Source organism: Acanthopagrus latus, chromosome 7 (genome assembly GCF_904848185.1).
Source record: "Acanthopagrus latus isolate v.2019 chromosome 7, fAcaLat1.1, whole genome shotgun sequence".
NCBI lineage: Eukaryota > Metazoa > Chordata > Actinopteri > Spariformes > Sparidae > Acanthopagrus > Acanthopagrus latus.
Genome location: NC_051045.1, coordinates 11,938,937 through 11,952,044, shown reverse-complemented (window position 1 = coordinate 11,952,044; position 13,108 = coordinate 11,938,937). Strand labels below are relative to the sequence as shown.

General features: G+C 39.7%; 1 protein-coding gene across 2 annotated transcripts in view; it reads left to right on the top strand.

Moving 5' to 3' along the window:
• The window catches only part of si:rp71-79p20.2 (SLC2A4 regulator), a 42,898-nt gene that overhangs the window by 23,175 nt on the left and 6,615 nt on the right, over window positions 1-13,108 (top strand). Inside the window, exons 3-8 of one of the 2 annotated variants that reach the window (XM_037104485.1) lie at window positions 449-549; window positions 3,113-3,351; window positions 7,028-7,128; window positions 8,825-9,098; window positions 10,176-10,316; window positions 12,242-12,369. In XM_037104485.1, the coding sequence (XP_036960380.1) occupies window positions 449-549; window positions 3,113-3,351; window positions 7,028-7,128; window positions 8,825-9,098; window positions 10,176-10,316; window positions 12,242-12,369 (984 nt within the window). The remainder of the gene's footprint in view (window positions 1-448; window positions 550-3,112; window positions 3,352-7,027; window positions 7,129-8,824; window positions 9,099-10,175; window positions 10,317-12,241; window positions 12,370-13,108) is intronic. The other variant, XM_037104487.1, reaches the window with a different exon arrangement.

Below are 13,108 nucleotides of genomic sequence, written 5' to 3'. Positions count from 1 at the left end.
CATGGGGTGTACTGAGCAGGAAGGGAGGAAGCAGTATCTCTCCCTCTCGCTAAGCGAGGTTGCACAAGCCGTGCAGAAACACACCACAAAACCCCTTCACTGAAGAGGTTCTCCAATACATCCTCATGTGCACACACGTGTTACACATTCAAGCACATACACACAAACAGAATATTGCCCTAGATTTACTGTGTAACTCTCAATGCTCTTGCTATTTGATTTATCAGATTTGTTGGCTGCATTGTACATTTCTATAGTATGGGGGGTAAAGAATAAAATGTCACCAGTTACTTCAATTTCCTAGTTATCCAGTTTCATAGTAGGCCTCTTCTTGTTAAATAATTTTCCTCAAACTTTTTGAGTTTTGCTGAAGTTTGATTTGTTCAAACATATCCTGACAACACATGACTTTTTTTGTGTGGTCAATCTGTATTTGTGTGTTTTGCAGGAAGCCCTCAGGTCATGCTGATAAGGAGGTGATGGCTGCCACCGTCCTGACCTCACTGTCCACATCCCCTTTGGTGCTCAACCCTTCCTCTGCACCCACAGGTAACATTGCTGTGTCAGCGTCAGCTGTGTTCTACATTTAACTCACCTGCCGTGGAAACCACTCCATCAAACACCTAACAGACCTATCCACTGTTAAAATAAAGTGAGGTCACTCACTTTAAATCAGGCTGAGGGTCACTCACTGTCAGGTGACGTGGGGGACAGTGGGAAGAAAACTTATCATAAATCAGTTGATGTTATTTTACCAGGGCACAGGCTGATCTGCCAAGTTTTTAATGTCTAATTGGAGTCAATCTTATAGTATTATTAGCACTACTCCCTTATCTTTGTATATATGCCTGCTTTCCCAAGCCCAGACCTTAGTGCCAAATGTTCAGCCTTGACTCTATCACCACAGCTCATTTTGCTGCTTCCAGTATTCGTGTGGTTGCCATCACCATGCCAACCCTGCCAGACGGTCAAAGTCCTGTTGCCTTTCTTTTTTTTTTTTTTTGTAGCTCAGCTTTAAACCAAAGAAACTGTATTTGCTCTCAGTAAGGCAACATGTAGCAGTTCATTTCCTACACCACCCCATTTAATACTGCTGTGCCAATTCAGTAAAGTAGATGTAGAACTGTAGCAATTCAAGTTTTCATGGTGGAATTCAGCAATAATTAGATTTTGTCAGATGTTGTGGGTATGGGAGGACCTTGATGTTGCAGATAATGTTTTTTGGCTGTTGATTTCAATTTGTCACAGTTTGGTCAAGCCTCATAAAGACATCTGTTTGTCATTTCACATCTCCCTGACAGTCCTTGAAAAGCTAGCTTCAACATTAACATCATCAGTCAGTTTGTATTATTATATTTAACATGCTAGCTTTTTATTTTGTGATCGTACACAATGTTGTGTCTTAGGATGTGAAATAGGACAGACCACGCTGTGATTTGTTTCTTTCTTATGAGGGGGACTTATGGTCCACCCATGGGCTGTAGTAATATTGCCATAGTAATATTGTTGAGTAATCCTTATGCACAGATTGATCTATGCTACATATTCATATAAACTGGGATTTAGCTGCTTACATTTCTATATGAAATAGTTATTAGTTTGTATAGGTTAATCCCCAACATACAGTATGTGATTTTAAGCTTTTTTCTATTTCAGGGTTTAGCTTTATTTATTTGCTATGTTTTGCTAGTGAAAGTCAAACCAAGCCTGTGCGATTATCATTTTTTTATATATGAAGTATTATTGGATTGGTAGCCAGTAGGCCAAAGTGCATAAAGAGGGCTGTGGGCCAATATTTAGAGAAATGATATAGTACCTTGTCCAGAAAATGAAAGCTGTGGTGGGCTTAATAGACAGGGTTCAGTATAGCTGAATGGAAAATATTAGGGCAGTAAAGTCTAGAAGGGGAGACCGGGGATGATTGTAACACTTTCTGTCTCAGCTCCTATAACTTGCAGTATCTTTGTGGTAGGGCATTCAAATTTTGACACCGAGTACCCTCATTTGTTTTCTACAAATAGCAGTGTTCTTAACTTCTCCAACTATATCACACAATTCATTATTTGATGTCAAATGTAAGGAGTGCCATTGTTACAACTTCCCCCACTACCAGGGTTTGTTGTAACACAACTTAGGGTCAACTGTAACAGTAAGATTGAAAAACTAAAGTCTGAGACCACACCACAAAATATGCATCTGTATAGGTTTATTGTGCATGTGCCAATTCTAAAGCATCTTCCTGTGCTTGATTAAGATAAAAAACAACTCAGAAATCTTTAGCAAATGACCTCACTGTTTTACCCTGCCTCACTTCATCTGTTGCGACTTTAAGTACATGTGACGACACACCCCTGTTTGTTTCCCTCACCCACTCTCTTGGCATACTGAAATTGAAAGGGGTAGGATAGAGAAAATATGTGAGTTGTGATTCAGGGATGGTTGTAACATTTTCTTATAAGGTGTTACAACCATCCCCACCCCTGTCAGCCATTGTTTAGCTAGCTGTATGAGCGGGGTTGTTTGAAGTTATCATAGATGAAATTACTCACATTTTATGTAAGAACCTAGTCTTTAAACTAAAACCAATTACCTAATTCAAACATCAACCATATCAGTACTAATCAAAATATAGACTCGGTCCAAAAAATTCCTTTGTTACCTGAAAATGAATGTTTTGGCTGTAAAATCTGCATACCTCCTCTCACAGCCATACAAACTCAAAAGCAAGATCAGGGAGGGAGTGGTTATACATGAAATTGATGACACGACACGATTTTATCCCTTATTGGTTAAAGTGATGCTGTTACAATTTTCCCTTTGTTACAACCATCCCCGGTCTCCCCTATATCTAAGATATGAAAGATGTAAGAGTTTATGCATCAAACAGGCTATCGCGGTTTGGAGATTTTACATTTTCATTTCCATGACAGAGTTTGGATTTGGGTCAGGATTGTTTTGCATACTGCTACAACATGGTGTTCCCAGCATTGTTTTTATTTCAGGACTTTTAATGTAATGAACACAAACACCCCTGTTCACATTTGCCTGCCTTCAAATATCCTCTTTTAAGCCATTAATTAGAAGTTAACGGAGTGAATTCTTTAACTCACAGTCCCAGAACCAGCCGGCAGGGTTTGGAAAGAGGTGCTGTCAGCCAGCTACAGCAGTTCAACCAGTGGCAACTGGAGCTGGGATGCCAGCGACCAATCAGTGCCCTCTACACCGTCCCCACCTCTTTCCAATGACACCAACAAGAACTTCTTACTCTCGTCCCAGTGTGATGATGTCAGTGAGGATGTCACAGAAAGCACACACTTCATGTTTGAGGACCCCATACCTCGGAAGCGAAAGGTAAAGTTGGATGTTTATGTTCTGCTGCATCAGCACGATACAGGAGTTCACACATTTAATGTTGTACCCCATTATGAAATATGTTCAGTTGTTTTTTTGAGTAATATTCCACTTTTCACATTAAATCACAAAGCAGTGTGATACTTGTCATATTGATAAGTGGGACTGTATGAGATACTTATCCATAGTCAGTGTTGGTAGATGTCAGCTGACACACACCCAGTTGGAGAAGCAGCAGGAGCACTGGTATAGGAAACTTTGAAATGGACTACTGTCAGTGTTGAAGCTGCAAAAAGTATTTTACCCCCCTTGAAAAACGACAATAATCAATATCTGATATATATATATATATAGAGACTCAGTATGTAATTTTACAAATCCATCTTGCCATGCTTCAAGCTATACCTTTGAAGATGGTCAAAAAATTATTGAACAAAATTAGAGGTTGAAGCTACGGGCGTGCTTTAGATGTGATAACGGCGAGAAGTGACTGCTAGCCTGTAAACAATGGTGGCCCGCAAAAAGGTTAGCACATATGTTATCATAGCAGCATTTTTTTTCAGAAGTGGACAACCTTTCTTCATTAAAAGAAGAGTAAAGAATGGCACTGAGCACTTTTCTTGATAGAAAAGATGTTTTCGCTTCTCTTCCGACTTGCTGGGGTAAGAGTTTGATTTTGCAAATGGCGCAACTGGTAGATCTCTTCCACTGTTGTTCTGACTGGTTGAAGTTAGCCTGTGGTAGGCAGTTACATACAGATGGTTCATCCAATCACCTTCAAAGTATTTTTTTAAAGCACCTGTTCTTTCCAAACAGTGTATAGCGGCTACTTTCTGGATAGATTTGTGAAATAAATCTTTGCGAGAATCAAACCTTAATTATACAGTAAACTTAACTAAAAATGTAGTAATTCAAAATTATACCAATTAATCTTTCTGCATTGTAATCACTACAAAAACACTACACAACCACTTGTTGCATATCGGGGGACATAGATACAGATACTGATATATATGTGTTAGGGCACTATCAGCCTATAATATCGACATAACAGTTTTGCCCTACTTTTTATCTCTTTACCTTGTGCGACTGAGAGCCCAACCCTACCTTAAAGAATGAGAAAAAAGAAAGGTGAAAAGAATTGACATCTACATTTAAAACAGCTGAACACTGCCTACTTTCATCTTTATGCATTATTGGATTTTATTTGATTCAAAAAGCCACATTAGTTTTTTCGCCTTTGTATTTTGTCCAATGTTGTTTTGGCTAAAGACTTGATTATGACTCCTGAACAGCAGGAATGCTTTTATTGTGAAACATCTGCAGATGTGCAGATTAGGGAGGAGTTTATGGTTTGATGACACAGCACATTGAAGCAGCAGATCAGACAACACATCTGTTTATTATTATGATTGTACTTTATACACATCTGATAAGACAAACAATATGTCATGAAGATCATAAATTAAACCTAAACAAATAAGTTGAGAGCACAGTTTCGTCACACAGCCAATTTCTTGACACAGCTATGGTTTTGTGGTTATTACAGCCGCCCCAGATGCTGTCCAGTCCACTTTTAACTTATACCTAAAATTATTGCATGCTGAGTTACACTTCATGGGTACATTTGTAGAGAGTCAACTCTGATATGCGTTTGTTATTCATACAAAGTAGAAAGAGGGAGAGACCTTTAAAAACCCTTAAATCTAAGCGCCATGCAGTTTAAAAGCCTCTGAGATAAGGCCTGTCATTTTCTGCTTGTATGGATGATCAATTACATTCTCTCTTTTACCTCTCTTCCTCTTCTTGTTATTCTGCCATAGAAACAGTCCAGAACATCAGAACATGTTCAGTGTCAAGAAGCTTTGCATCCCATTTTCTGTCTTTCAGGGATAGAGGTGGGAAGGTTCAGGAAGAATGAAGCAGAGGGGACTGATGAGCAGCAGGAAGTGACAAAAGGTTCAGGGGAATGCATAAAAACGAGGACAGTCAGACTCTGTGGGTGTAAAGGGGGAGAGGAGAAATGAATCTCAATATTTCCTCCAGCCATACAGTGACAGAGGAGAGCTCATATACTGTACAATATGTGGGTGTTTGCAATTCATCCTCCCTGGAGTGGAGCAGCAGTGATGTCTATTGAGTTGCTGAATATATAAACCGTAAAGCCTGTAAAGACGATGCTGCCAGAGAGCCATGCCATACCATAGATAAGCAGACAGGAAATTAAGTGTGATGATGCTGGGTGGAATATGGACACACAAGCTGTGTGGAAAAGGGTCTAAAATACGCTAACCTGCTGGCTAGCTTTGTGTTGTATGCAGCTAAAGCTAACCCCAGAGGTCTAAAACTTCTGTGAGCAGCTGCCCCTTTGATTGTAGGCTGTTTGAGTTTGTGCAGGCAGTGGCTTAAGAGGATTATTAAACATGGCAATCACTGGTTTCACTATAACAGTGTTAAGATGCAAGAAAAAAACGCTTAGGGAATTAAGTGATTTGTGATTGTTTGTGGGATTAAAGACTTTGCTGTGTCGTGTTTATTAAGAGGGTTGTCTTAAACAGTACGGCGGGAACATGCATTGAGCAGTTTAATGGCTTGTTGCTGTTGAATTGAATTAAACAGAATGGATGTCAATTAGGAGGAAACGTAGTCACAGGTAGTTAACATGGCCATTGACAAAAATCTTCTTCACACTCGATCATCTTGCTCAGTGTTCCCGGCTCTCCCTTATTTTCTTGCCCTTTTTTCTTCAGGGGATGTTGAAAGATAATGAGAGTGCACACCCACTGTCTTTCATTAGCAGTGATGCAGGCCCCTGCCTGCTCATGGGACAGCTGCCAGCCCCCGATATGCGAAAAGAGAAAATGGATTGAAATAGACACACCCACTCCATCTCCTCATGGTCTGCTTATGAGCCAATGAGAGTTAACCTGGGTCTAATGTAGAATCAGATTGGAGAGGTATTAACAAAAGCTCTTTTTGATGATCAGAGGTTAAAAAGAGGTCAGTGTGGGTGTTGCAGGTGTGCAATGGGGAAGTACAAGTGAACATGTATGTATATTTAGCATTTTGTGAGATAATATCAAACTGTTTCCGGTATGATGAATCATGATATTGCATTCATGCAGCTCATCAATCTGTGAGTAGACATGAAAGTACTGTGAGGTGTGTTTCATTGTGCCTGTCTTTATCTGTCTCTCTCCTTCTCTTTTACGCTGTATGTGTCTGAACTTGTCACATATTGGGTTTCTATTTTTATAGGCTCGGTGCTCTAATAATGCTCTAATGAGGTGTAGTGTTTGGCCCCTTGTAGAGTGGCACTCGATCTCCCACGAAGGCCTTTGTATTGCAGCTGCCGATGAGATCCACACAGGGGAACATGACAACATATTGGTCATATAAATCTCTATTTCCCATCCAGACCACGTTAAGTTTCCTCACTGTGACTACTATGGCTGACAGCTGGAGTTTTCCCATCACTGTGAAAATGATTCATGAACCAAGGATGTTAAGTAAAGGATTAAATAGATAAAGGTAGATGTTTTTGCATAAAAGCACAGGCATCAAAGATTATACTATCCCATCACACCAATTCTCTCAAATTATTTTAGTTGTGTTGACATTGACACTTACAGGTTGTCCAAATCAGCCATTTTCTGACTGGTTTTGTCTCTTTCAGAACTCCATGAAGGTGATGTTCAAGTGCTTGTGGAAGAACTGTGAAAAGGTCCTCAGCACCTCCTCAGGGATCCAACGACACATCCGCACTGTCCACCTGGGGTGAGTTGCAAGTCAACACAAGAAAACCAAACACACACACAGCACCCAACCATTGTCTCCGGGGCTTTAACTGCCCCATTAACAGTCCTTTATGACAAAGTGTAATCTCCACATCTCTTGCAGGTCTGCAAAAAACTGGTTAAGAAACTGCTGATAAAAACAAAATATTTCAGGTTCCACTCCTCTCACATGCTGCTTGGTGGTGAGATGCACCCAGCCACAGTTTTTGTTATAGCTGAACCACAACATACACACCCACAGACACATGCACAGTCACCAGGCAGTGTGATGATGTCTGAGTCACAATGATGATCTTCATTGTAACACTGAACGTTGTTTTTTGTTTATATATATATATATATATATATATATATATATATATATATAAAATGTATTTATTTATTGTCAGAATCTGTTGCGTGAATGTCGATGCCTGTTTGATATTATAGAACTGCAGGCTTTGTATTTCACTTCACAAAGACCTTCACTGTGTCGTGTCACCTCAGTAATCCTTTCTCTACAGCTTCAGGGTAGAAGTTGTAAGGTCTGTGCTTTAAGTAATGTGGTCTGACAAGAACAGTGACATACATCTGACTTGTCACAGCTTGGATGCAGTCCAGCAACCTGTCTTTAAAGCTGAGTTCCTGAGCGCTTATATTACTACCAGTGAATACATTTAGATTGAATGGGATCGTATATGAGAATTTAATGTTTATTCATACTAGAAGCAGTGAGACAAAGAGGGTCCTACTTTTAGTTAAAGTGTTAGTTTAAAGTTGTAAGGGTTTTGAGGAAAGAGGCTCACTAACTGTCCTCACATTTATTATAATTTCAGCAGCCTGTTTGTTTTAGGGCATCTGCAGCACCCTGTCTTTTACTGCCCCCTGCTGCTGGGAAGAGGAACAACTTCCTTTTCCTTCCTTCCTCATCCAACGTATTTTTTGGTGACAGCTATGCTTATATTTATGGATATCAGCAGTAGAATTTAAAGTAAAATGTACCTAAATGCTTTCACAATCTCGTCATTATCCTCTTTGTCTTAGCATTGTGTGTTTAGTTTAGTTTATTTAAGAGCTGACAGTGCAAATTAATAAAACATATGGTTATACACAAATAACAATGCCAGAGTTAGTCAAAATCTGTTGTTTCTATCTGTAGTGTTGAAAAAGATAAGCAAAAAAGAAAAAAATGTTAAAACCCATAGTGACATACATACAGTACATATAGAATGACATTTCAAACAATTAGAACCTGTACTTAGCAAGCACGTTTATTACTTACATGTATATGTATAAAGCATCCAGTTAAAATAAAAGCTATCTATAGGTGTTTAGTTGTATGTTTACAGTTAATCATAACAAATAATGAGTATCAGCAAAATTATGCTAGCTGTGTTGAATTAGTTTGTTCAACTGTGGTAAAATTAAAGCTTTATTATTGCCTTTTGACAAAAGGAAAAATGCAAAAAAAACTAATTCAAAACCATTTTACAACTAAGATTAGAAACACCTGGTTACAACCGTTATATAAATGCAAAATTATAGGTAACAGACAATAATGAAGTGAATCATCATACATAGGTAGAATTGTAAAGAATTTTCTAGCACCCTAATGGAAGGGAAAAAAATGACCTTTTCTCAGAATATACCTGTCAAATATATTAATAGAGAGATTGTTCTCTGGTTCTCTCCTGCAGCCGAAATAGCGACTCGGACTACAGTGATGGAGAGGAAGACTTTTACTACTCAGAGATTGAGGTGAACATGGACAGCCTAACAGAGGGTCTGTCCAGCCTCACGCCCACCTCCCCCACCACGGCCGGTCCTCCGCCCGTCTTCCCTCCGCCGCTCACCGATGTCCCTCACTCTGAACACATCAGTATGAACGGTTCGCAGAGCCACGCCCCAACACTGCTCAGTCAGTCAGCTCCCTCCACGCTCTGCCACATCCGCACTGACCACGCCTACCAGGTATTTCACACACACACACACACACACACACACACACACACACACACACACCAAATATGATCTCTGACAAATTGATACGACTGCACACACAAAGCAGTAGTCCGTTTGTTTGCAAGATGCAGAGTTTCAGATCATATGGAATCTGCAGAGGCAGTGCGAAAAAGCTCTGAGGTCAGTTTGAATTACTTAACTCCTACATCAGTGTGGGAGTGTACTGTATATCAGGGAGAGAAAGGGAAAAAAAACTTTCTTGCAAGTATTAACATAAGGTCACATGAAGAATGCAGTCTGGATATTTTTTAAGTCAAAAAGTTTCTGCCATGAGATTTAATTATGCTTAAATTCCTGCTTGCAGCTCTTAATTTGAACTGCTCCGTAGCAACTTTGGGTATCCATGCCTCCTCCCGCCTTCTACTCATCATCCCTCCTCCATCCATTTCCCCTCGTCGTTCTTCTCCTTCTTCTTTTTTCTTCCACTCACTCAACAGATTCATGTGTACTCCCTACTTATATGCCCTTGGATGTAAAAATGAAAAGAGTTTCAGCTGGAAGAACACATTTGGTCAAAGAGTAAATCTTTCAAAATATTCAATATTGAATTCAGTCCATGGCAGTGGTTTGAGGGCGTATTGAACCTTCAGTTGCCATGACAACTCAAAATGCACATAAAAATAGACTTACATTATGCATATGAAACTACAATCACCACTTCACAAGTTCTGTTGTCTCAGTATTGCATTATTCTCATTCTCTCCTATTCAGTTGTGCGATCGTCATCTCTCTGCTGTTCTTTATGCTTTCCTAAAAACTGCTATGTGCAAGATTCTTTCTACAAGTGCCTGCCAGCTCACATTTTGTGCTTGTGTAAAATACACAGTTTTTGTGGTAGGCAATTGTAGCCCGAGGAGCATTGATATGAGGGCACAATTCAAGTTTTGGAGAAATGCCTTTCCTACTCCTTATATAATATTATTTTTCTGTACTCTCCCCTGCTCTATTTTTCTATCTGCACTTTCCCCTCCTCATCCTCCTTTCTGTCCTCTCCTTGCTATGGCGGGGTGGTTGTTCATGTTCCAGGCCACTGCTCCAGTGAGCATCCCAGTGGGTCCTGAGCTGGCTGGGTTAGGCAGTGGTAGAGGAACCGGGCCTGGAATTGGGACTGAGAATGGCATCAGTGTGTCGTGGCAGTCCCCTCCTGTCATTTTCAAAGGCGTCCCGGTGAGTGAGGCTCTGTCTCACGCCTTTTTATCTTAATCTGAACTCCTCTCCTGCTGTTTCCACTTATCGCCCTTCATGTAGTAGCATTTTGTAGCTATTTTTTCACCCTCCCTGCCTCTTTAAACCATCCTCTTAAGGCTTTCTTTGTGTAGCAACATTCATCCAAATAATCTATTAAAAGTGTGGAAAATATAATCTAGATAAGGACACAAAATCAAACGTGCATTCAGGTGCAAACGTTATAATCTTTGTCTCTGCCTCATTTATGTAAGATTTAGTAAACTAAATAGTAATAAAAAATGTATTAAAACATTAGGATTAAAGATAAAATGTGACAACAATACAGGTCACAGCTTTCAAATGTACTCTCCTACATTCTCAAGGCCACCGGTAGGCTTTTTCAAAGGCTGCGGCCATAATGGCTTAATGCTACAGCACCATGAATCAGAGTGTTGGATCATGGGGCAGCCAGGAGACAGTCGAAGGACCTGAGGGATCTAGGGGCCACATATTGTATCTTAAAAGCACATCAGGCGTCCTCAGGCGCAGAACTGTTTAAAGATTTACAAACCAATAAAAGGGCCTTAAAATCAATAATAAAACTGAGTGACAACCACTGGAGCCAGGGACAAAAGAAAATGTATGTAATGTGAGCTTTCCCTGTTATAGATAACAATGTACAGATTAATTTTGTATGAACTGATCTGTGGCTTTTTTTTCCGTTTTTGGGGGAGGTTGGCAGAACAGATAAGTTTGCTCAGATTTGGCAACCTTGGTCTTAGATGTGAACAATGCCTGTCTTGGAATAGTTTTTAAATGGTAAAAACAGTCTTGTATATGTGTAAAAATTAAGATTACAGCTCAGGATGACACACAAAACTTACTTGGAGGCCATCTGTGTGATGACTTTTGTTGTTGCCTGATGTCATGTGAAGTTTACAGAAGTTGCACAGTAACTCTGCTCCAAAAGATGTATTTGTGGCTTGCGTTGATCAAAGGAAATCGAGATTTATCTGCCTAAAGAACAGGATGTAAAACTGCATTGATATTGATAACAGACAAACAACATTGATACTCAACTTGTTCACAACTATCGTCTGGCTTCCCCTTGTGCTGTCAACCCCTCGGGTCCTGTTTTAATCACGTAACAACAAATGCAAAGCAGTATGTATAGGGTGCACAGACTGTGTTCTACTCTACCTGTAAATCTTTCTATTTCTGTTCATGTATGTACAGCAGTGCAAAGTGCAAAATGGGGGGGAGTTGACATGGGGATTAATCAACATATGTGTCTTGCTGCCTTCAGATTACTTAAGAAATGTAATGAAGTGAACTGAAAGAGAAGTGTTTCATCAGAGTAAAACAGTTCCAGGCAGCAAGATACCAGAAGAATGAGTCATTAATTACCTGATGAATGCAGACTGATTTACACACTTTCCGTTCCTTGATGCCAATTTCAACACATAAGCTACTGAAAACTGATTTATTCACAAAGTGCTTTGTTTGGTTGTTGACAAATTTGCCAGTGTGGCATCATTAATGAACTCACATTTCCCACCAAAATACAAAAACTCGCCTTGTGCTGCCTCATTTGAATGGACCCTCTCTTTTTGTTTATGCCTCTTCGTACACCCCTGCCCCATACACTGGGCACCCCAGTAGCAACAAAACAGGCAAAATGTCATTTTCATGTATTATATGAAAAATTCATTGCTCACCACAGAACGGCTTGGTGGTGGGTGCAGGAACAATGAGATAATGTATAATAAAGGAGGAAAAGGATCTGCACATACCTTGGTTGTACTATTGTAATTTTTTTAACTTTATTGTGACAGGGACAGAATCATTGGTGTGTCTTTCTGTATATCTGTGATCATCTTATGTAATTAAAAAAAAAAAAAAATGTAATCTCTCTACTCTTGCAGGGGCCTGTGACTCATGTCCGGACAGTTAGCATTGGCGAGAAGCGGCAGCCGGCAGCAAGCACACACACCACTGTTAACAAGAACCATGCTTTAATAACACCAGCTCCTAAAGCGACACCAGGAACCAGGTATGCATGTGACTGTGTGAGTCGGGGTTTTTTTAGATCATTCTGCTAGTTTTGCTTCAGTTATCTCTACTGATTTACAATTATGGAACAACGAGTTAAAGATAAAAACATTTCATCATCCTTTATTCATCTGTCTTGCCCTCTAAATCACAGTTGCTTCAAATGAGCTGCATGATTTTGTGACTATGGTGGTAGTTTGAGTGCAAATGCAAACTAGAAACATGCAGTGAATTGTAAGTGGCCTATGGCTGAAACAGTTGTTTCATCAAAGTTATTTTATAGTCTGAATTCCCAAATATTTACTGGATTCAGCTTCTCCAACTTCTCCAATGTGGTTCTTTTCTTGGTCCACCCATTTTACACATAAATGTGTGAAAAAACGTAGCTTTTTGTGGCTCCAGACGAAGCTGAATAATCTGATGAATGATGATGTCCCTCAGTTTCTGCGTTGCATTGGGGGTTATGTATGCTCTGGGTTTTGATAAGAAAGAAGAATGCATGGAATCAAAAAAGGTGGATTAACTTTGGTTTGCTGTATCGATTTCAACATTCCATAATGAGTTTAACATTGTTGTAGGAGTACGGTGTCAGACTAGTGGACTGTTTTTTATATTGTGGTGCCTAAATTACCCACAGTGCAACTCAGCTACTTGAAGCAATCCATTAGATAACATGCAACTTCCTTTGGTGTCAGCAAATTATTTTTATGATGCAGAAGTACTTCTCCAGAATGTAAACA